General features: G+C 28.5%; 1 protein-coding gene across 1 annotated transcript; it reads right to left on the bottom strand.

Annotated features, from left to right (window-relative positions):
- Positions 1-487: 487 nt before the first annotated feature.
- On the bottom strand, positions 488-26,507 carry LOC100199427 (uncharacterized). The gene is made up of 4 exons (XM_065790719.1): positions 26,365-26,507; positions 8,737-9,276; positions 7,867-8,661; positions 488-585 (listed from the first exon to the last, which is right to left on the bottom strand). Exons 1-4 carry the CDS (start codon positions 26,423-26,425, stop codon positions 539-541), a joined length of 1,443 nt encoding a protein of 480 aa, XP_065646791.1. The 5' UTR covers positions 26,426-26,507; the 3' UTR covers positions 488-538.
- Positions 26,508-26,713: the final 206 nt, after the last annotated feature.

Genomic DNA, 26,713 nt, shown 5'->3' with positions numbered 1-26,713 from the left:
ATATATATATATATATATATATATATATATATATATATATATATATATATAAACAACCCTGGGAATTAGGAAAAATTAGGTTGGCATTGCCGAATGTTGACCCTAATTCCGAGGGCTATATATATATTTAATATATATATATATATATGTATATACACATATATACTAAAACGTATATAGATCAGCAATTGCTTATTTTTATAGCAGACAGCTTTTTATTTATCTTTATAGCATACAGCTTTTTCAGAAAAAGAAGAAAAAAATAAAGATTAATGAAAGAAAAGATTGCTGCCCTGTCCCAAACTCTCATTCAATGTAGTGACATTCCTTTGCGGCAGCAGTCTTTAAGATAGTTGACGTTTGTACTCTAGCCTCCAGCAGCAAGCTATTTCAGTGTGACATAGCACATCACATTTATAGTTGTGTGTGAGTGTATGTATGTATATACATATACGCACATATATAAATCTTAAAATTACTATCAAAAGAAATAACCATTTTGTATTATTCAAAAATTGATAACTATAGTGTTGTTAATCTAATCTATCTTCATTATTTTTGCTTCATGATCATCTAGAGATTCACCTAAAAACAAATAATTATTTTATTATTTTATAATTTAATCATGATAATAATTAAATTTGGCATCAACTAAATTTAATGTTTAAATAGCACTTAAATAAAACATCAATTATATTGGGACCTCTCATCCTTTTCATCATGTTAAAACTAATGTTGTTTATAATGCAAAACAAAATAGGTAATTACAAAAATATTAACATAGTCTATTGGCAGTTTATTCAGGTAACCCAAGATAAATTTGTTAAATTTTATGCAGTTAAAAGCAACGACTACTTTTACTGAATAGGATAGTGTGAACAAAATAATGATAAAGAAATTTTATTGAGTGATAATGTGTCAATGCAGCAGTTTTTACAATTATTTTATTCACTTATAGTGCATGTTTTGCATAGTATAACTTAATATAAAATAAAACTTAAGTCCACATTTACCCCTAATTCTAGAACAATTTTCAAACAAGTAACAATAAATCAAGGTTTCAAATATTTGGTTCTAGTCTTTTTTAGGACTTCCTGGTGCATCCCTGGTGGGATCTCCTATCTGAACCCTTGTGAATATGGAATAATGGATATTAATACTATGGTTTTATAATTTAAATGAATTAATTTTTTCTTTATGTTATATTAAAGTTTTCCAAATTATATTCTTGTTTCTCAAAACTCAGATTTTTTTAAACTAGTCAACCATGACCGGCAAAAAATCATTTTGGAAGTTCAAAATAGCAAATTTATTTATTTTGGGCAGTCATTGACTGTTGACCGGTCATTATTTTCCACCCTGGTCACTGATTACATATTTTTCCTACTTTATTATTGATTTTTATACAGTTGAGAGTACTTAGTAAAGTAAAAATTCCTGTAAAATTATAGCCTCTGGCTCTAAGAAGATCCTGAAATTTGACCATTTTACTTTTAACAGATATTGGCCAGGCCCCTCTTGTCTCGATGTTTATTTAGAGGTTTTAAGTCACATAACTTTAAAAATGTTTGGTCCTTTTACTTAAAAGGTTGGACCTGGCATTTTTCAGGGGTGACAACTCCAAATGGTCTCCACTTTTTTATAGCAGATTATTGTGATTGATTTCTCACTACCTTCGAGACCAGCTGGAGCTCTAAAACTTTCAGCATTTGTGTAGTTACAATAAAGGTGTATGTTAAACTTGTTTTCTGGGCTCAAAACACCAGAGGGGGCCAGGGCATGTGCCCCACTTTTTTGTAGAGGAAACTTGCAATAGATTTTTCACTACCTTTGTAGTGCTCTGTAACTTTCAGCATTTGTGTAGTCCTAATAAACGTGTGTTAAAATTTTTCCAGGGCAAACAACCAGAGGTCCATTGGACCGGGGCACCGAAGGCTATGCCCCACTTATAATCTCAACAAAAAAAAATTTCTTTCATTTTTAAAAAAGTAAAGATAACTTTAATAAACATTGTCTTTTGTAAAGTTTTTTTAATTCATATTTGTTCTGTTTTTAATCATTTAATTTAGTTATTTACAAAATAAAATGCAAAAAAACAAAATGTCAAGATTGTATTAGCATTTGCTTTGCGCCAACGGTCAGAATATACATATGCTCAGTTGTTATTACCGGTGCATCAATGATGCTAATTATGTTGGTAATTAAAACCCAACACACATTTGCTCTAGATGGCCAGAAAAGTTTGTTAAAAGGACCATGTAGGAGCATAAATGTTGCCATAACATTTTGCTCAATAATGTTTAATTTCATTTATCATATCAATCCAATAAAGTGTATTATATTACATAATAAATATGCCAAAATTCAATGTATCCATGTTAATTTGCTGATTAGGTTGAGCTCTTTGAATACCAGCTAATAAAAAAACTACTGCTATGTTAACATCTTCACTTAATCTTTAGCTAATAGTATCTATAGAGTCTAGGTTAAATTGATGATCATTCCTAGATCTAGGAATTGTTCTACTTAGATAAAAATGTGTTTTCAAAGTGGTCTGCAATGCTGTCAGTTTTTATTTTTTAATCTTGAAAAAAATACAATCCCTTTAATTTGCTTTATATTGCTTGTACAACATTTTATTATAGTTCAATATCTGGTCATTTATAGCCTTTTGTAGACTTGCATTTGCAGTTAACCATTTTACAGTGCCACCAATACCATTACATGGTTACTTACCACGAGTCATTGCAAAAAATGTCCATTCTGCATCAATGTCAAAACCATTTTTATGGAGACAGATATTGTAAAGATTTTTGTGGTTTTCATACTGTGCAGCACAATTGTCTGAAAAACAAAGAACTTTGCAATGTTATATGTTATACTATGATAATATTCTTTTAAACAACTATTTGTACCTGATCTTCATACACAAAACCAGTGTCATGCTCATTATCTTCTGAAATAAAGCAAAATGATTTTTCTTTAAGCTGGTCTTTTTTGTTAAATAAATATGAGGGCAACGGGGTGTAATATGCTTTGACTTTGGCACCAATGGTAACTTTGGATCTTGAATGACAATTATGTAGCTTTCTACAATGCCACCTAAAACGATACAGCAGTCTTTTGCCAACTTTACCTTTTGTTGACTTAGGTACCTTGCTTGACATTTTTAAATATAGGAATGAACTGTTAACTTGTTTAGTTATTTGTATTCTTCAGTTGTTGTTGCCTGACAGATGAATGTCGTTCTGTCTGTTTTTCTGCCACTGATTAAACAACACCTCATTATTGTCATTGTCAATTAGTTGTATATTCAGAAACTTATTTAAAGAAAAAATTTTTAATCCGTAAGCTTGCAAATCAAAATTCTCATGAATATGAATTTTCTTACAAAATTTTAAGAAAGCCCATGTGACCTTAAAGATATCAAAAAAATAATTTTTGATATCATTGAGGACATTTTCATATTTCAGGATCTTTTTGGAGCTAGAGGCTAAAATTTTACAGGAATTTTTATTTTCAACTTTATTTATCTCTCAACTGTATAAAAATCTGACAATATATGGTGACATCCTAAAAAATTTCTGAGTCAATTGACATGAAATTACTCATTAGAGACATTTAACAGGTACTAATATTACTAAAAAAAAAGTTCTTCAAAAATAGGTTAACCTGGATTTCAAATGAAATGAAATTACATAAAAATTTCAAAATAATAAATATTTTTTGAAAAATTAATATTTTAAATTTTACTGCATAAAAAATGACATTAGCTAAAAATTAATAGCGCATTTTTACAATGCACTTTTTAATATATGTACATGTTTTTTTGATATATGTTTTTTTGATATATTTTTATTAATATATGTACATGTTTTTTTGATATATGTTTTTTTGATATATTTTTTTTAATATATGTACATGTTTTTTTGATATATATTTTTTAATTTATGTACATTAGGGTGTCCCAAAAAAATTTTTTTTTGGAAAAAAGAGATGTGCGCTATCTAGAACTTGGTTACTAGGTATATTATGACCAAATATATCAGAATTTTTAAATATAAACGGTTATAAGTGCTTGGTGTAAAACTTCAAATTTTTGATTTTTTTTGATTTTTTTTGCTATTTTTAAGATAAAACTTGTAAATATTAGAAAAAAAATTATGTTAAGCATTTATCATATTAAAAATTATGTGAAATATATGTTGCATGTGTTGAAGACCAACAAAACATTCTGCTTCATATCTTCATTTCGGTATGACATAATAAAGTCTTGGATCAGTTTTATATTTCTTTCTGCACAATCATTGGTGACTACCATATTTTTAACAAAAAACTTGTCTAAAACAGTCCCCTTGCGCAGTTGCACAAGTTGTCTAAAAAAGTCCCCTTGCGCAGCTAACTTAACCTGGTCATGGGTAACCTTGGCTAGGCAAAACAAAATCCAGCTCTGATCACCAACTAAATTTGATAGTGTTGTAGACAATGTGATTACAGGCATTTTAGGTTTATCCTTCATGAATTCTTCAGGAACAGAAAACTGTAACAGTTTTTGGAGTATATTCTTCTTCTCATCTTTTTCAACAACATCATCAACTAAAGCCATTACAACAAGCTGCTGACTTAAATATCAGGTATGATTTTGCATGCTTTTCAGTATTGATTGAGAAAACTCAGGATATTCTTTACTTAAATCAAACACATCTTTGAATGCTGCTAAATCATTAACTGGTGCTTTAATACTAAGAGAGCTTTTGGAAAACCAAGGACAGTATGTTAAAGATATAAATAAAGAAGCTGTTTTAACCGTCTTCTTCTCCTTTTCATTCTTGATGTTTGAGATGTTCTTTGTCATTTCTAATGTAAGCAAATAAATTGCATCTGCCATAAACCTTGCTGCATGGCAAGCTCTTTGCTGATGAAATTTTATAGCAGGAACATGACCACCAGTTAGTAAACATATAAATGACAAAGATTTTTGTAGTCTCCTCTTTTGAAAATATTTTCATGAAGTGCAGTTTCCCCAAACTTTAATGCTGCCTGGCTATATTATAGACAGGTGATCCAATCTCTAAAGAAGTCCAGTTAAACTTAACCAGATTGTCTGATGATGTGTCTATCTTGTCAACAATTGTTGACCAAGCCTAATGTAAATGCACATAAATTTCTCTTCTCAGTGACTTGGTCTCCAGGCCAGTCAGAGCAGTCATAAAATGTTTAATATGTACTTCAATAATATGGTGATGACACATGCACATAGTTGATAGGATTGTAACTGCTCCTGCAAATTTTCCAGTGTTGGATGCAGTTGTGTCGCAGCAAACACCAATGATATTATCGACAATATCATAGTATTCCAAGAGATTGAGAATTAAATTTGCCTGCTCGGACCAAGTTGAATTTTTTGCCTGCATTATGCCAAGCAAAAAATCATCTCTACATTCCAAATTTGGGCTAGTTAAACTAACTGCAATTCTCTCACAGTTAACTTTCAGATCATTCTCTTCTTCCAGCTGTCTAACAAGTTTCCCATCAAAATGGACTATGAGTGTTTTTCCTAAATCAATTAAATTATACATTTAAAATAATAAAAAAAATTGACTTAATCACTTAGGTGAATAATATTTACCAAGATTTTCAATAATTCTGTATCTTTTTCTGTGTATAGTAGATCTTGATAAATTAATCTCATGCAAGTCAACACCTGCTTTATTGCAGATAGCAGAAATTATAGCAGTCTGGGGCCTAACACCGATTCTATACCGAACGCTAACAGCAGAAGTAGCTTCAATTAGTTCATCTGGAGTTAACTCTAAAATTATTTTCGATTTTTTTGATTTGGATACATTATATTCAGAACCATCACTTTCTTCACATAAAATGGAACTTTCAAATGGGCTAACATCATCTTCAAATTCAACTTGTCCATCCAAAGCTTTGTCAGTACTTTTCTCGTCTGTTGATTTCTGCGATCTGTCAAATGTTTGCAAAGTCCTTTTTTCTTTTTGAGCCTTTGTGTTTTTCTGATCATTCAATTGCCTAACTCTTTCGTACCTCTGCTTTCTTCGCAGAACCTTAATTTCAAATTCTTTATCATGCTGTGAAGTCATGGTCATATTCTTTTTAGATCTCTGGTCTTCGTAGAAGGCTACATCTTCTTTCTTTGCATCTTCGGTTCTTCTCTGATCTTTCATTATCATTTCAATTATTGTAGGAACAGATATATCAAACAAGGTATTAACTCCACAAGTAAAAAATAGCAATGATCAATAAAATACCAATAATCAAGAAAAAAAGTTAAATATACAATTGAATAAAAGTAAAAGATGACTACTTTTAAAAATTATATTTAAAAAATCCTACTTTTGAATAAATTTCATCTTTTTTATATCACATGTACAATTAAAATAATAAAACCTTAAAAACATGACAAAAATTGACATTTTTTAAAAATTTCAAGTTTTACACCAAGCTCTTACACTTGTCTCAGATCAATATTTTTTATATATTTCATCTTTCTACATATAAGAGCCAAGTTTTTGATAGCGCACAAAAAAAAAATTTTTTTTTGGGACACCCTAAAGTACATGTTTTTTTGATATATATATTTTTAATATGTGTACATGTTTTTTTGATATATATTTTTATAATATGTGTACATGTTTTTTTTATATATATTTTTTTAATAAAAATAAATGTTTTTTTGATATAAACAAAAGTTAGTTTTGAAATTTTCTTTTGCTTCATTTAAGACCGAGACCTTATTTTAATAGCATTAGGGACTTGTTAAATGTTCAATTTAAAGGGTCTTGAACAATCAAGAATGTTATAGAAAGTTTTGGAAGTTTCTTGAAATTTCTAAAGGTTTCTGAAAAGTTTTAAAAAATTCTGTAAAATTTTTAAACCTTCTGGACAACTCTTACTGTTCAGAAATATTCTAGAAGAATGCTCAGTATTCAATACAAATCAACAACTTTCTCAAAAACACACAAATTTTAAAATATTGTTGTCCTTGTCACATAAGCAAAGTTTTGGGAACAAGAAAAAACAGCTTTTTTTATTTATTTTTAGCAAAACAGGTTAGGAAATCTCACTTTTAATCCAAGGACAAAACAAAAATAAAAACTCGTTACATAGAGTATTTGAGCATTTAGAGTACTTACTTGGTATTAAATGTTTATTGACACAACCTATATTAATAAACTGTTCTCTATAATTATCCTATTGATTGATATTTGTTAAGGAGGAGTGGGAACCTTGTGTTAACACATGCTCTGCTGTTCTCTATTATTACTTTATTTTATTTAATAAATATTTCACTATGATATTTACATATTTATATATATATTTATATATATTTATATATATGCTACACTTTATTTTTAAAATAAAATTGCAATCAAGGTGTGTCAGAAAGTTACAAATTAATATTAAAATTTATTAGTAGTAAAAATTAAAATCAAAAAACAAAAACAAACAGCAAAACTTATATGAATAGAGCTAAATCTGAGATAGTAAAACCAATTTTTGAGATGTTTATCAATGACGATTTTATGATATTATGTTATATCATTAATAATATTAAAATTATCAGTCATAGCCAGGGTACACTCATTTAATGTGGTAAGAATACACAATCTTCTGAATACTTAGTAAACATACTTTATATTGCTTAACATAGATTGAAATCAAAACTTGACAAAAATCTACTATAATACATTTAGTAGATTAACCATTTTTTTTTAGCAGTTTTTAGTATTTAGTATTAATTCGATTGTATGCATGTAACTAAGTATTAATTCGAATGTTAGCATGTAGTTAAATATTGATTCAAATGTATAATAGGAAAGTTGAAAAAAAAAATACCTTCATTTAATCGCTTTGTAGATGGTTTAACTGATTGTATATGAAACCATTTCAAGTCAAAGGTGACACAAAGCATAACTTTGTTTGGTGCAACTCGTCTCACAACTCGCACTTTTGCTTTTGGTGAAATATCATAGCCAACAGCTTCACTCACTAATTGTTTAGCTTCATTTTCAGGACTTTCACTTTTAGAAAACAAATAACAATGTACAAAAATATTATTTATTGACTCTGGTAACATTTCATTGGTAAAATTATTTTCTTTAAAGACATCAAGAAACTGAGGAGCAATGGCAGGAAGATTCATGATGATATGTATAGAAAACATTTTAGGTAAGTGACATGAAGATTTCAAGATTTCTTTAACAACAACATCTCTTAAAAAATCTCTACCATCCATATTATAAGCTTTTATAAAAGAAGAGTGAAGTTTGTTAAGTGTGATGTTGTGTTTTAAAGCGAGGTATGAGTTTTTATTTAAATCGTTGCAATGAACAAAGCATTTTTTTTTAGCGATTGGTATTGAGAATGGACCAACACCAGCAAAAACATCAAAAACTATATCACCTTCTTTGACTTGATCAACCAATCGTTTGTGTTCTGTCTGTAAACGAGAGTTCCAATAAACTTTAGAATAGTCAAATTGAAAAGTACATCCATGTTCAATAACAGTTGTGTTCATTTTATCAAGACCTGCCAACAGTTCCATTTGAAAATATCTAAAAGTTTCTTCTATTGAATCTACCTTGTTAACCACTGTTTCAATATTTGGATTTTTATCCAAAATTACTTGACCTGTTATAATAAAGTATAGTAAAATATAAATAAAGTAATTAAGAAAAAAAAAAACTACTATAAAATTAAACTTACCTATTACTTTTTTATAGTCAAGGAGTTTTTCTCTGAGATTTAAATGAGCAATATGCCCAACTGTTTCAAAGGAGCTCACATTCTCAATGTCAAAATTTGAAAAAATTTTTGAAAATATTTCTTCAGCACTAAAGTCTTTATATTCTAAAAGAAGCTCATGCTGACAAAATTCCCCATTTTCATTTAAAAAAACTTTCTGCTGATCATCATTTAAAAGTTCAAGCTTGTTAACTTCAGGGTTAAGCAAAATAAATCTCTCATTAGAATTAAGGAAATTACTTGGAATTATGCTTCGAAAATGTGGCCTGTTCAAAAGAACATTTTTAAAAGTTTTTTGAAATTTACCACAGGATTTTTCATTGCACTTTATAGCTGGTACATTGACTTTAATATTAAACAAACTCCTGTCTAGTTCTTTCATGCCACAAATAATATCAGGTAAGTATACAGAAAATTTAACAGGTTTTAACATTTCTTTGTCTTTAACCATTGTCTTTGATTTCAGTGTCGGGGTCAGATTTATTTTTAATGGTTCTTGTCCTTAAAAGAAAAGTTAAAATTTACTTTTGAAAATACAATATTACAATTTATAAACTTTTTTTTAAGATTTATTTGATTTAACAAAGTTCAAATCAAAATGAAGTTTTTATTAACTCTCTCTCTCTCTCTCTCTCTCTCTCTCTCTCTCTCTCTCTCTCTCTCTCTCTCTCTCTCTCTCTCTCTCTCTCTCTCTCTCTCTCTCTCTCTCTATATATATATATATATATATATAGATCTATTATAGATCTATAGTTTGTTGTCTTTGGGAAGAGCGGAAGGAAAAAAGTGATTCTTACGCCAACACATACGTCACTTTTAATTACTTTTGACTTTCGTCCAACACGCAAATGTTGGAAAGTAAAAACCATTAATTTAATTACAAATAAATCGTTTTTTAAAAAAACCACAAAAACGCAAATTTAATTGACCAGAATGTTTTAAAAACATTCTGAATGTTTTTAACAATATAAACAATGTTTTTATTTTTAATTTTTAATTTTTTTAATAAAATGTTTTTTTATTTTTATTTTTTTTTACTGTAAATCATGCGGGGAGTGTTGCTACATCGACTATCTTATAGCCTGACTCGCAAGGGAGTGCTGCTACATCGACTGACAAATAGCCTGACTCGCAAGGGAGTGCTGCTACATCGACTGACAAATAGCCTGACCCGCAAGGGAGTGCTGCTACATCTACTATCTTTTAGCCTGACACGCAAGGGAGTGTTACTACATCGACTGAGGGTTTGGTTGGGGCAGACAGTCTATCAATTAATAAAAAAAATAATTCCGGTCTTGCATTTTAATTTTTACTTTTTGTCAACAAAATATGGAAAAAACTTTCGGACAACATCTACGGGTTGTATATATATATATATATATATATATATATATATATATATATATATATATATATATATATAGAGAGAGAGAGAGAGAGATAGAGAGAGAGAGAGAGAGAGAGAGAGAGAGAGAGAGAGAGAGAGAGAGAGAGATAAATGTCATACTGAAATAGCCCGCTGCCCGGAGCATCAAATAATAGTTGATAATAGTAAATAATGAAATAATAAGGAAATAATAGTAAAATAATATTAAAATAATCTTAGATTATTGCAGTATGAATAAAATAAATTGAAATCGAAGTTTGTGCGCAACAGCAGTTTATAAAAATGGTGCCAACAAATGAATAGTGGAGGTTAGCAGGTCTATAATTAGATAACCTAACTTTTTTATGTTCATCAACAAACTTCTGTGAAAAAAAAGATTTTGGTAAAATATTTTTATAGAGCTAATGAGTCACTATGTTACTTAAGAACGTAGTATTTTTAATTTTATGATTCTAAAGATGGCACTATGGATCTGAAAGCTGCAACATTTTTATCGGCGGTTATGTTGTGCATATTTGGTTTAGGATAAATGTCTAGCATTGCTAGGGCATACATCCTAGCAATCTTAGAACCTGTGAGGAAAACATTTTTAAATTCATCTGTATTAAACAATTTTTTTTTCATGATTATGCAGTAGAACCTTTAAAGATGGCTTTATTAAAGTAAGGAGGAATCTTTATAAAATCTTTAGAACTGCCATTAACAATTTGATACATTTTTTTAAATTATATATTTTGAAAAAAAATGCGCTAAATTGTTAATGGGTTATTCTGTATAAAATCATCCAGACCATGTCAATCTTATACCTCAGAATTATTTTATTTTTATATTATTTTCAGTCATAAATAACAAACATGAACATTTTAGCTAAAATATATATCAATTGTTAATATATGGTCAGTTGAAATAATGCTGGTTAAGCATTTTAGCAATAATTTAAAGACACAAACAACTCTGATATACAATATTATCTTAATAAAAAATTTGGAGGTTTTTTCTAAAATTTGGAGCCCTTATAGATTTTAGCTGAAGGAATTCAAAAATCAGGACTCATGAAATGTCTAACTTATCCAATATTATTTTAAAATAATGAAATGTAAATTATTGATTTTTGGAGCTAAAATAAAAGGTAGTCAGCCTAGTTAGCCTTAGTCAGTTAGTTATTTTAGGGAAAAATTTTTGCTGTATGTAGTATATCTCTTAGAACTTTGAAAATTTAAATTTTATAACAAAAAAGATTAAAATGTTTTTTGATACATTTTTTTTTTTTTTGTTGAATGAAAACATCAAAATAGCTTGATCAACTAGTTTAGGACATAAATAGCCCTGGGCCAAGCAGAGGGAAAAGGGGTTTCTGCACAACTCAGTGCCACTTCCCCTCCCCCCCCCCCCCAAAAAAAAAAAAAAACAACAACAACAACTTATAATTACATAAAAATGAATTCATAATGAAAAATCATTTTTAAAAAACAATTTTGAAACATAATGAAAAAAAAACTTTTGGAAATTTAAAAATGTTTTGTTTGTAGTCTTTTAAACTTAGTAAAAGCTTTGTCTACAGACCTAGAAAAGGATGCAGTATTTAAGCAATGACATAATATTGACAATGCAGCAAATGTTACAACTGTTACAATCAGATAAATTAAATGATTTCTTATGCAACAGCATTGATAACCTGACAAAGTAATTACTTGAAAAGTTATTACAAATATTATAACCCAAATGAAGTTTTATTTTAAGAAATTTTGTTGAAAATTATCAACTTGTTGTTCAGGATGTGGTTTCACTTTTTACAATTATAATTTATTTAATAAAGAAAACATTTCTCAAACAATTTTTTTGTTACCTTACAGAAGATGTTGATCACGACACAGGGTTTGTTGACAAGATTTGAAAAGTTCTGATCAAAAGTTTGGAATAACTTATAAATTTTAACAATTTTGATATTACTAACCCAATATAATTAAAAGTAAACCAAGTTGTTAATTGATTGAACACTACGGATCATTAGCAATTACTTATCAACTATTTTTAACACCTCAGTTGTATGTATCTTTATTCAAAAAAATTAAGAGACTTGCTTGTTGACTGTTTTTATTTTCAGTTGGAAATTTGTGAGCTAGAAGTTCATTTGGACCGAGTTCAGGTCAACTGCAAGATTACATTGGCATGTCTGATGAAAATAAAAATTAGTTTTTAACTAATTTAATTAAAATAGAATTCTCTTGTTTTACCTTAACCATTTTATAAATAATTTACAAGATGATAAAATATATGAAAACATATCCCAACAAAAAAAGTGCACAGACTCTCAATGTTTCTCAAATGTAACTTAAGAAAAAACAAAGAAAATGTTATTCTTATTAATATTGCTTTTCCATTAAAAATGTTCAGTAAAAGAAATAAAAAATTGTTACAAGCATATAGAAAAAAGAAATCATAAAACAAACATAATTTTCCAAAAAAATGTTCAGTAAAAGAAATAAAAAATTGTTACAAGCATATAGAAAAAAGAAATCATAAAACAAACATAATTTTCCATAAAAATGTTCAGTAAAAGAAATAAAAAATTGTTACAAGCATATAGAAAAAAGAAATCATAAAACAAACATAATTTAAAAAAATTTATTTATCATCTTGCAAGTGCAACAATATTTAATTAGACAATTTCTCATAACAAACAATATCAAAAATAATTACCGAATTTTATTTAAAAATTAAAAAATAAAACAAAAAATTATTAGCTAAAAAATTATATACGTTAAATTTTATTTTATATTAGTGCCACTTTTGATATTTTAATTTTTTTATTTGTTTGTTATGTTATAATGGTTGATCTTATCAAAAAAATGGAAAATATTATTGCAAACTTAAAACAACATCATATAAAAAGTTAATTATTCTATAACTAAAAAAAAAAAAACTTCTTTTATGGATGTAATTCTATTATTAATTTTTTTTGCTTGAATTTACGCTTAAAGCAGTATAACTCTTGAAATGTCTTATATTTATAAGTTTTATTTTGCAAAAAATAATAGTTTAGAAAAATAACATTTTATAATAGCTACATCAGCTTTATATAATTAACAGATTGTACGATATCAAAAATAAGAAAACAGAAATTTCCTTATAATTTAGAAAGAATTTTGATTAAATAAATTTTTAAAAAAGTATTTTTTTTTTGTATTGTTTTTTTTCTTCCTTTTTTCTATTTTTTACAAAAAATTAAATTCCTTGTAAACTTGTTATAACTTTTAACACTGCATCAAAAATATTCATAAAGCGTACGTTTAACTTTTTTGTCTTAAGGCAAGTGAAAGCGCAACGGTATATATTTTTTAATAAATGGTACTAGGAAACTTAAAAAAAAAAAGGCTGGTAAAGTAATTAACTTCAGTTTTTTCTTTGCAATAAGTAATATCTTTTGTTTGTTAATAACTTTTTAAAAGTAAAAAACCATTATTTGTGAAGCCGCAATTTTAAGAAATAGTGAAAAAAAAATCAACATATTTTAATTCATTTATATTTATATATGTCTAGAAAAGAAGGAAATTAATTTATGTTAAATGATAATAAAAGATGTAATAGTAAATTTAATTATGTAAGATAAAATCAAAAGAAACAAAATAGACATTCCACAATATGTACATTTACAAAATAACAATTCTAGATTTGTTTTTCTTAATTAGTAAATTAAACTTGTTTTGCGGTAATTTATTTTATTGCGGTAGTTACTAATGTACTTAAATAAATAAAAAAATTAAAGATAATTTTATGACGTCTAAATCACGAACAACTAATGTGCTAAGCTGTTTTTTATTTAAAATAAAACCTGATGCACCCACTGCTCTTGTCCACACTCCACTAAAGTGGTTTACGAGAGCAATTTACAGCTCTCGCAAAACTAAATTTTTACATAAATATAAACCACTTTACTTTTTATTTTATTTTAAAATATTGATTAGAAAAATTAAAAATTCTTGTGTAAACTCATCAAATAAAAAATACAAAGTTTAAGTTTCAGATTAACTACTTTTAATTACAAAAATGCGCTTATTTATTTTGCATAGTTCACTGATATTTTTATAGTGCTTGAGATTATATTTTAAATATACAAATGGCTAACAACTTGTCAACTTTATAATATAAGTTATATTATAAAGTTGTTAAAACAGTTGTTTTGTTTTTGAAAAACAGTTGTTTTGTTTTTGAAAAAGCAGAATTTTATTATTATAATTGTGAACATATATACTACATAATTGTAATACAAAGTTATAGTAGAATTCATTAAAAAAAAAATTCTTTTGTTTTTAAACACAGATATGCAGTGCAGAGAGTTTTTCCTAATACTCTTGATGTGAAATACCGTGTAATATCATTACAGCGTTAATGAAAATATGGTCACTTTCGAAAAAAAAAAAATAATTGCATTATAAACTGCACTCCTTTTTTGAAGACACGGTTATTGTAACAACAACAAAACAAAAAATTAAAAAAGAAAGCCAATTAAATGCAAATGTTTTTAATTAGATTGGACTAACTGATTGGTTTCTTAAATAAAAAATCTATTTATATATACATATATATATATATATATATATATATATATATATATATATATATATATATATATATATATATATATATAAATATATATATATATATATATATATATATATATATATATATATATATATATATATATATATATATATATATATATATATATATATATATATATATATATATATATATATATATATATATATATATATATATAATATAAAATTATTGTGCATAGAGATGTGACGCGTTTTTTTGGTTCTTATTTTTTTGGGTTTTTTGGTTGTTTTTTTGGAAAAAAAACACAGGGGTCTGTTTTTTTGGTTTTTTATTAGTTAATTTTATCTTCCTCTATTTAATTTTTATTGACTTTATTGTTATATATTGACACAATGGCACAATAAACACTTCTTATCTAAATTTATTATACTTAACTACATTTACTTAATTTTATTTACTATTTGATATATATATATATTTAATATTTGATATATATATATATATATATATATTATTATTATTATTATTATTATTATTATTATTAATTTACTGTACTTATAAGGTTTTGAGTTGCAAATAAAAAGTTACAAGCAGTTTTAAAAGCTCTTTTTAATAATCAATTATGTTCTTTATTTAATTATATTTAAATTTTAGATATTTTGCATAACATAGTAAATTTTAATTATAAAAATGAGTAAAGCAGGCTATACAGGAGGGAGAAATAAAACCGTAGTTGCCAATTTATTTATACCTATAAAACAAATTAGCAAAATGGAAAGAGTTAAATGTTCCTTTTGCTTTGACATTATGTCTAAAAACGGAACTCGAATGACTAAGCATATTGAAAAATGTTTAAAATGTCCTGAAGATATAAAAAGTCTATATGCAAATAAATTAGGTCATAGCAAACAGCAAGATTCTTCTGGAGATAGTGAACCAAAAGCAAAAAATCCATGATCTAATTCTTTTGGAACATCCTCTTCTGAATCAATTTGTAGAAGTAAAACACCAAGTTCTGTGTTTGACAGCATGACAAAAACTGAAAAGATGTGTATTTTTAAATTTTAAGATTTATTTGAAGAACTAACTGATATGGTAACTAGCTTATTAAAAAGTCATGATGTATAGATTTAAGATTTGTTTCACGATTGACTGATGTACCAGTATGACATTATCTTTTGCAGGAACTGATTGAAACACATCTAGCCAGAGCAATATATGCTAGTGGATCGCCACTCCATATAGTAGAAAGTAACTATTGGAAAATCTTTTTGAACAAGTTACGTCCTGCTTATAAGCTTCCGTCAAGACACGAAGTGTCAAATGTGCTATTAGATAATGAATTTTCAAGGATTTCAGCAAATGTTAAAAAAATGATAGCAACTGCAGATTATCTTGGATTTATGTGTGATGGATGGAGCAATTTAAGGTACAATAACAATTTATTATAATATTAGTTGATGCAATTGAAGCTATATTATTTAGTTAATAAACAGATCATATTTGTTTATATGCTGTTTCTTCTTTACAGAAATGAAGCTATCATTAACTTTGTAATGACATTGCCTTCTTCATCACCCATTTTGTGGAAGACATTGCCTACAGGTAAAACCATAATTCTAGTACTGTATACAATGGATTTACTTAACAGACTGGTAGACTTTTAAAATATGCATATTATTTTATAATTAACTTTGATATTAAATTTATAACAAACAACACTGAAAACCATTTCAGTAAGCAGAAATAATATATCAGTAAATAGGTTTATAATACTTATATAGTACAGTATATATAATATATCCTAAACTGTTTTGTAGGAACATTAAGCCATTCTGGTGAATATATGGCAAATGAAATAAAGAAAGTTTTAGAAGAAATTAATCTTAACAAAGTTTTGGGCATTGTGACTGACAATGCTGCAAATATGAAAATGCATGGACTCGTCTAAAAGATTGTTATCCCCATCTTCATTGCTATGGATGCATTTCACATGGTTTAAATTTACTGTTCACAGATTTTTTTAAATTGACAACTTTAAGTGTTTTGATGTCACACAAAAAAAATCAGCTGGTGTAGTAACATGCATTTCCTTGAAACTACCTGTACAAACTAGGTAATACAACTAAAAGTATAAATATAATGTACATTACAAAAAAAAATTGAACTATATAACTAATTTTATTATACAATCATAAAAATAGATTTAGTAAATTACTTTACTCTAAATTTATTAAAGTTATCATAATTTCTTTGTGCTTTATTTAAAGGTGGGGATCAACTGTAGCATGCTTAGGTAGCATACAGAAAAATAAGCAACCATTAAAAACATTGGCTATTTCTGAAAACAGTGGACTTAATTCAGCAACAAAAAATATTCTTCTATCAGATGTTTTTTGGGACAGGGTTGAAGGTTTTTTCAAATTGCTGTCACCAATAGCTGATGCAATAAAGAAAACTGAATCAAACACTCCCATGTTATCTACTGTTGTGGAAACTTTTCACTTCTTGGAAGACCACATTTTTAAAAACTTAACAGTTAGCCCATTATCAAAAAAGGAAGAAGAAGCCAAAAAAATCTTCAAGGAAAGAAAAGATTTTTGTTTAACAGAAATTCACTTGGCTGCCAATATACTAGATCCCAAATTTCAAGGCAGAGTCTTTACTGGAGTACAAAAGGTATTTACTACACATAACTCATATATGATTCTTAAAACCAAATACATTTTAGCCTTGGGCATTAAAAGTAAAATTTTTGAAAAATTTAGAATTATATTAAATACTATTTTCAAATTTGTGGGCAATACACAACATTGCTGCAAGTATGCCTGAAGTAAACAAAGAAATTATGATGTTTGACTTGGCTAATTACCAATCAAAGGGTGGTATATTTTCAAAAGATTTTATTTGGACTGCAGTTGGAATAACTCAACCCATAAATTGGTGAAAGGGTTGTGTTCCTTTACTGAACAATCAAAAGTTGCATCTAGAATTCTTCAGCTACCAGCTTCAAGTGCAGCATGTGAGAGAAGTTTTAGCACTTATTCTAACATTCATAGTGCAAAAAGAAATCGCTTAACGACTGAAAGGGCTGGAAAACTAGTTTTCATTTCACAAAATTTAAAACTTGAAAATGTTGAAAACACCAGTTATGAAAATGGTATAAGCATAACTACTCCTCAAATTAATAACGCAAGTGTAAATAAAGTTCCTAGCACTTCAATGCCTTGGTCAGAGTCTGAAGCAGTTAATATAGAAAGTGACAGTGACTTTGTTTATGAACCATTAGATGAAGGTAGTCTAGGGCAGCAAGACTCGGACTCAGAAAGCACATCCATTTAGAATATCTTTTATAGTTTAAATACATGTTAAAATTACTAAATTAATGACTTTTTTGTTTAAATATTTATACTTTTTTTTAATTGAGTATATACTACACTACACAGTGCTACACTACTTAGCACTAAATTAATAACGAATTAAAACTAATAAAACATTATTATTCAAAAATATTAGAATATGTAAAATTTAAATTTTTTATTATAACATTAACTTTAAATTGGTGTTTATACATTGTATTTGTGATTATAATGATCATATACTACATATAGACAGAATAAAACAAAAACTCTTCCAAATTATTTAATAAGAAAAATAAAAAACTTGTTTAAAAAGTCAAAAAAACCAAAAAAACACCAAAAAACATGTTTTTTGACCCAAAAAAACACAAGAGGAAAAAAACGCGTTTTTTTGCAACTCTAATTGTGCACTATATTATTGTGTAATAACTTTTATATTATGTATTAAATTTTATATTTTATATATTAATCATAATGAATTATCAAAGTTTGTTTCAATTTAACCAAAATAAAAAAGTATAATGCATAATTAAATGTTCTTCTAAAAAAAAATGTAAATTTTTTTTAGCAGAACATTAAAATTGTGCATTATACTTTTTTAATTTTCTCAAATTGGGACAAACTTTTATTGTGGAATCTGTAAATATATTACAATAATTCTATACTTCCTGCTTTCTACTACAGTAAGAAAATATAAAATATTTTTTATAGAAAAAAAAACTTTTGTAGCTCTTTTAATTTTTATTTTAATATTGTTTTTTAAAATTTTTTATCAAACAAGTAAAGTAGTAATTAAATTAATAGATAGTGTGAAAACCCAAATTAAATACTTTTGCAACATCAAAGTTACAAAGCATATGTTGTTACAAGTAAAAAAGGAAATTTTATATTTAATAAGCAATTTATTTAGTGAATAAACAGATAGCTCTTGTAAAAAGCTGTTTAGAGGAGCAGCTCGCATGGCTAGCCATATTTGTTTTAGGATAGCTTTTCACCATTCTCGCACTCATTTATTCCTGTTGAGGCTGTAATAACAAAACTTCCAATACTTTAATAAAAATTCTGAACTTTGAACACTCTAAAATAAAATACCTTTGTATCAAATATAATTAAATATTTTCGCTGATATCTCGATTTGGTTATGCTTTGATTAAATTCTATTTATTAATAACAATTTAAGGGGTAAACAGATTCTATCTGTTGACCAGCCTCGCACCCTGTCTCCATCTATTAGGCTGGCGCAGATGTATTTTTAATACATCGTTTCCAGTTTAGGATGTTAAACGCTGGATCTTCTTGACTCAATGCATGGGTTTTGCTTGTGTCTCTGTTTTTATGACTAGGCAATTCATTCTATTATCTTCTAATGAGGGGACAGCTCTAAAACTCAGTTTTATGGTTCTGATGCCAGCTGGTAGTCAGGTTTCCCGAACTGTGGTAGCTCTCAGAGAGGCTGATTCTATCAACAGCTCAAAAATATCAAAGTACTAACAGTGTCATGTTATGCATGGATGGTGTCTTTGTTCGTAGTTTTGGTGTGCATTATTGAGGCCACATTTGAAGCCCTTTGCTAGGGCTTAGGGTTTATTAATAGTAATGAGGCAATTGCTTGGACTATTAAACAGTGTACTGAGTACTATCTATGCATTGAGTCAAGTTCTTTAACAAATTTAAAAATGAATAAAGTACCAAAAACTATAAAACACAAAAAACCATAGTCATCACCAAGCTCTCTAAACCTATCATTCACTAATATTCCTGGTCTTCGAAGTAACTTTTCTTCTGTTGTGTCTTATCTCTTGCAAAGTTCACTAGACCTACTTGCTCTTTGTGAGATTAATTTGAGTTCAGCTGTTCAGCTATCTATCAGCCAATATCGTTGTTGTTGGTGACTTTAATGCTCATTACACTGAATGACTTGGCTCTAGTGTCAGTAACTTTGTAGGTGTTAAGACCCACAACTTTTGCCTTTCTCAATCTCTAACACAATTAGTCAACTTTCCAATTTGCTTTCCAAACAATCTGAATCATTTACCTTCTCTACTCAATTTGGCTTATTTCTGATCCTAGTCAGTGCTCAGTTTTTTCACATTCTTGTTTCTGATCTTCGTCTTCCTACTGACAAATGTGCTTCTTACATAACTTCCTGGATTCAGGCTGGCATGGAATCTTTTATTCCCACTCAACGGTTCCAGGTCAAGCCTCACTATTCTCCATGGTTTTCCTCACATTGTGCTGCTGCAATTTCCAATCAAAACCGTTAATTCCATATCTATCACCAAAAAAATTCTTCAGAAAATAGACATTTGTTTACTATTGCTAGAAATCATTGTAAAAAGGTTTTGTCTAACGCCAAAACCTGCTATTCTCAGGTCATGAAATCTAGTATTTCATCACAAAAATTAGGCTCTCATGACTTCTGGAGAATCTTTAACAGTATCAATAATAAGGGCAAATCTATTATTCCACCTCTCTTGTATGGTTCAGGTTTTGTCACCTCACCTAAAGACAAAGCTTGAATTGTTCCACTAGTTGCGTTCTACCTGATATAGCCATCAAACAGGTTGATCCATTGCTTGATATTCCTGTCACTCTAGCTTCTGTATCTAAAGTGATTTCCTGCTTAGTCTCTTTTACAGCTTGTGGTCCAGACAACATACCTGTTGTAGTCTTGTAGAAGTGTTGGCCGGAGCTGTCTTCAATACTTTCAAAACTATTTAACAAGTGCTTATCGGAGTCTTATTTTCCGGCATGCTGGAAAGCAGCATTTGTTATCCCTATTTTCAAAAATTCTGGAGAGCAATCTGACTCGTCTAACTACTGTCCCATTAGTAAACGACTGGGGTTGATATTTGACTGGGGCCGGGGCCGGGTTTGATAAAATATAGCCAAGGCTGGGTTTGTGACTGGGGCCGGGGCCGGGTTTGATAAAATATAGCCAAGGCTGGGTTTGTGACCGGAGCTGCATAAACATTTATACATCCTAAAGAATATTTTTTTATTCAAAATTCATGTTATGTTTTGTATATATATGAATATACAAACATCATTATGATTAACATGATCATCATAATCATTATAACCATCATCATCATCATCATCATTATCATCATCATCATCATCATCATCATCATCATCATCATCATCATCATCATCATCATCATCATCATCATCATCATCATCATCATCATCATCATCATCATCATCATCAACATCATCAATATCATCATCATTATCATCATCATCACCATCATCATCATCATCATCATCATCATCATCATCATCATCATCATCACTTTCGGCAAATACTACACCATATAAATATGAAAGGATATTGTATGCCAGCATCTAAATAAATAGCAAACATTTTTGTTAATGTCCATAATATGTATTCATAAAACACATCTCAGAAGCTTTTACTCCTCTGGACTAAAATTTTGGAAGCTTTTATTCCTACTCACCTCATTCTACTCCATATTCTTCACCATCTTGAGCAGTTTCTTTATTGATCATTTATTTCATCTTTTTTACAAAAACATCTCTTTTAAGAACAAATGTCCTTTTATTATTCCAAGAAGCCAATGTAAAAAGGTCCTGCCTAATGTTAAGCTCTGTTATTCTCAGTTTACTAAATCTTGTATTTTATATCAGATGTTAGGTTCTATAGACTTTTTGTTAATCTTTAACAATGTCATTAACTAAAGTAAGTCTAACATTTAATCTTATTAATTATAAAATATTCATTATTATTTAATTTTTAAAAAGTGTTAAATAAGTGGTACCAATTTTTCAAAACTCTAGAAAACACTTTGACCTCTCAAACTATCCTATGATTAGTCTTCACTCTGTTATTAGTTTCTTTATATAAAGGTTTTGAGATTATTAAACTATTTCTTACTAACTGCAGTAATAAATTTATTCTTGAAGGCCTAAACTCTTCTTTATTTCAAGTAATTTTAAGGGTACGACAAGGTAACCTTAAATCTTTGCTCCAGTATTGTTGCTTATCTACAATATCAATCTTCTGCAAAAAAATATTGCAATAATGTTAGTATTCCTATATTGATGAAAAACAACCCTCTTACTCTCAGACAAAGTCTAAAAGCACATTGTAAATGAAATGCGGTCATGTTGTAGTGGTAGAGCGCTCGCATCATAAGCGAGAGGTACCAAGTTCGATCCCCACCACGCCCCTGGTAGTACTGCGCTCAATGTTTCTCTGCACAGCGACCTTGGTCAAGGTTCGTGTTTCAGAGTTATATAGTTGAGAGGGGGTTATAACCACAACTAAGTAAACGCCACACTAAGATCTCCTTGCCTGTAGTGGTGTTTTAAGTCTTGGGGAGGTGAACTAACATTAAAAAAATAATAATAAATTAGACCTGCTTTATCTGCCAAGTTTGAGACACTCTCCCATTGTTGTAAGGTTGTACTTTTTTTTTTTCTACAAATAAATCATGATCAATGCTCAAACAAGCTATTATCTCTATTACGATAATCCAAAGCTCATTCTTGCTTATTTCTTATTTAACAAGTTGCATTCTTGTACTGTATCTGTCCCTTCATGCTATAAAAACTTTTATTAATCCAGTTTTTTCCTTGCACATCAAAAAAACCTTATAACTATTAGCCATCTTCATAATTTTTTTTATATACAACTTTTCAAGTCTTCAGTTAACCATTTCCTACTATTTTTACTTATTCTCTATTTTAAAGTAACTCATAACTTAATAATGGTTGCTTGCAATCTTGTTGGAAGTAAACAAGAGTTCGAAAATATATAAATATATGCCAGTATTTAATAAATAGTAAATGTAAGCACAAAATTATAATATATAAAATATTAAAAAAATTTTTTCTAGCCCCGGCTATCAACCCCTGCTAAATCTTATAGTTTAGCCAGGGCAGGGGCTGGGTTTGCAAAAAGTCTCATTTTTAGCTGGGGCCAGGGCCCCGGTCACATACTATGTCCCATTAGTCTTCTTCCTATCATAAGCAAGGTTTTTAAATCTTTAATTAACAAACACTTTATCTCTCATCTTGAATCTAATAACTTACTTTTTGATCATCGATATGGACTTTGATCTTCTCGTTCTACAGCTGATTTGCTAACAGTAATAACCGATAGATTTTATCGTGCATTAGATAGAGTTGGAGAGGTTAAGGCTATCGCTCTTGATATTTCTAAAGCTTTTGATAAAGTTTGGCATGCTGGTCTTCTCCATAAGCTTTCTTCTTACGATGTATCTGGCAACATCTTTAAGGTTATTGAGTTCTTCCCTTCAAAACACAGTATCTAAGTTGTCATCGATAGACAGCTCTCTTTTTCATATTCTGTAACTACAGGGGTTCCTCAAGGTTCAATCCTTGGCCTTATACTCTTTTTAATTTATATTATCGATCTTCCAGATATTCTTACACCCAAGGTGGCATTATTCGCTGATGATACTACCATTTATTCTTGTCTTGATAAGAAGCCAAGACTTTCTGATTTTTGGAGGAGGCATTTGAGCTTGAAAAGGATCTCCCTTCCGCTACAGCATGGGGCTCACATTGGCTGGAGAACTTTACTTCAGATAAAATCGTTATCGCAATAATTTAGATCTTCCTATATTTATGAACGGTAATGTACTTGATGAGTCATCTACTCTTCATCTTCTAGGATTAACTCTTACTTCCGATTTTTCTTGGAAACCATATCGCAAATCCATTGCAAAATTAGCATCTACTAAGGTTGCATCTCTTCATTGAGCTCAGCACTTTCTTACTCTGTACTCTATTCTTCATCTCTATAAATCTCAAATCCGTCCTTGTATGGAATACTGTTACCATATCTGAGGCGGATCTTCTAATGATGCCCTTTCTCTTTTAGACAAGTTGCCTAAAACGCATTGTAAACATAGTTGGACCTACTCTTGCAGCCAACCTCCAACCATTATCACATCGTCGTAATGTTGCTTCTCTTTCTCTTTTCTACAAATACTATAATGGGCACTGCTCTAAAGAGCTAGCGTCTCTTGTGCCATCTACTAAAATTCATTCTCGTGTTACTCGTCATTCAATTAAGTCTCATCCTTTTTCTGTGACTGTTCCTAAGTGCTCCAAAAACTCTTATTCGTTTAGTTTTTTTTCCTCAAACATCAGCTCTTTGGAATTCGCTTCCTTCATCTTGCTTTCCTGATTCATATAATTTACAATCTTTTAATTTGTCTGTCAATTGTTATCTTACTATTCAAACTTCATCTTTTCTCTTCCAGTAACTTCAAACTCTAATAGTGGTTGCTTGCAGCCTTGTTGGAAGCAAAGGTGTGAAAAAAAAATTAAATAAAAAATTCAAAAACATCAATTACAATTCAAAACTTAGAACGTTCAAAAGTTAAATACCTTTGCATCAAATATAAGTTAACAAACTAAACATTTTTACTAATATCTTTGATTTGGTTAATTACACAGGTCAACAACAAAAAAAAAAAATTTTCTGGTGCCGAGCAAACAATTTGTTTTTTGTATAGCATTTCTTATTTTGATTTCAAATATGTAACTCTTTTTTTACCATCAGGTCAAGTTGTAAAGATATTTAGGTTCAAATCTTAAGTATTTAGGGTAAAGTCCCTAATATTGTCGAAAAAAAAGTTATTCAAAAGTATGTCAACCTGGGTCTCAAAAGAAGCGTATTTTCATAGAGATTTTAGAAAACATAAATATTTTTCCTTAAAATTCATTGACAAAAAAATTATGTGAAAAAATGCTAAAGACTCTTAAAAAAAAGTCAACAGAATGTTATTCACCAAAAATACACAAAATACTTATTTTTATTACAAATGAATAAAATTTTTAAAATCTCTATGAAAATACGCTTCTTTTGAGACCCAGGTTGACATACTTTTGAATAACTTTTTTTTCCGACAATATTAGGGACTTTACCCTAAATACTTAAGATTTGAACCTAAATATCTTTACAACTTGACCTGATGGTAAAAAAAGAGTTGCATATTTGAAATCAAAATGAGAAATGCTATACAAAAAACAAATTGTTTGCTCGACACCAGAAAAAAAAAAAATTTTTTTGTTGACCTGTGTTATTAATTAAATTTTATTTATTAAAAATGTCGAAGGTTACTAAAAGAAAGTTAACAAGTAGTACTATAACATAAAAACACATAATCCTATAAATTTGACAAAGGATCATGGTCAAAAGAAAAAAACACAATATATTCCGAAGTCAAAAAAAGAATCATGGTCAAAAAAAAGAAACACAATGAATTCGGGAGTCGAATAAAATAAAACTTTTGCAAAAAAAGTGGGGATGCAAGTCTCCTAGATGAGGATTTGGGTAAAGTATGTTACATGTGGCTTTTAAGCACCCGACACCAAAACATTCCTGTGTAATTCTGTGTTAATAAGTCTCCAAATCTTGATAAGTCTGACATTTTCAGAAAGTTGGACAAAATATATATACTCCTTTAGAGTCTGAGTTAATGGACTATGAAGGGGCATATTTATTTTAGACCTAAATCTGACTATATTCAGACCTAATTCTATATATATTTTGGACATAATTCTGATTTTTTTTTGTCCCCGGTTACTTTACAAAAAATGACTATATATCTATTATGAAACCAAAAAAAGCATTGGGTCTAATAGCATTCTTATAAAAATACTTATTTTAGCATCTCAAGAGTTAAACTGCTTTTTGAATATTATAATAAATTATTCTTTTCAATCAAGAATATTCTATCTATTTAAATCTATCAAATAGCTTATAGTCTGCAAATTGGATTCTGAAAGGAATACTTTAATAACCAAGCACTCATAAGCTATAACTAAAACTATACATGATGCTCTTGAAAAAAACCAGTTTAATGGTGGAGTGTTGGTTGATTTTTAAAAAGCATCTGATATTGTTAACCATAAAGTTATGCTATCAAAATTATCTCATTATCATAATGAGATAACTTTGTTAATTCCCCTAACATCATAATGATATGATGTTAGGGGAAACAGTCTTAAGTTATATCTATAAAATCATTTACAAAGAGTTGTAAATGATTTTATAGATATAACGACAGCTAATAGATCTTTTACTATTTAGTTTATGTCTATAAATATTCCTCAGGGATCAACCCTGGTCCTCTTCTTTTTTTTATCTATACAAAATCTATTATAAAATATTATTGAATAATAAAAATTACTTTAGCTTTATAAAATGTATCTTATCGTTAGTATTTTTATTAATAAATATTACATAAAAATGTAGCAAAAGTATAAAGAGAAATTTACCTAAAATGTTTACTGAAGTTTTTTTAAGCCATTGCGTTAACTTTTCTAAAATAACGCGCATTACGTTTCGTTACTACGTCCGTCAAGATACACTAATCTTTTATTAACCATAAACTGCGACAACAGGTTTTTAATAACTTAGGATAAATGCGTCAAGTCACTATTTAAAAAAACTCTTTTTTCTGCACGAATCGATAATATTGTATTGAGATAATCCATAAAAACTGATAATCCCAGCCATTTTTAATGCTAAAAAAAAAATAAGTTTAACAAAATCAAGAAAACAGCTTGGTAGAGGTAACGGTACTAGTGGTCTTTTTGTGCTTAAGTTGTAAATCTAAGTTGTAAA

The sequence above is a fragment of the Hydra vulgaris genome, chromosome 02, assembly GCF_038396675.1.
Source record: "Hydra vulgaris chromosome 02, alternate assembly HydraT2T_AEP".
Taxonomy (NCBI): domain Eukaryota; kingdom Metazoa; phylum Cnidaria; class Hydrozoa; order Anthoathecata; family Hydridae; genus Hydra; species Hydra vulgaris.
The sequence above is the reverse complement of the archived record's forward strand: the minus strand, read 5'-3'. Positions and strand labels throughout refer to the sequence as shown.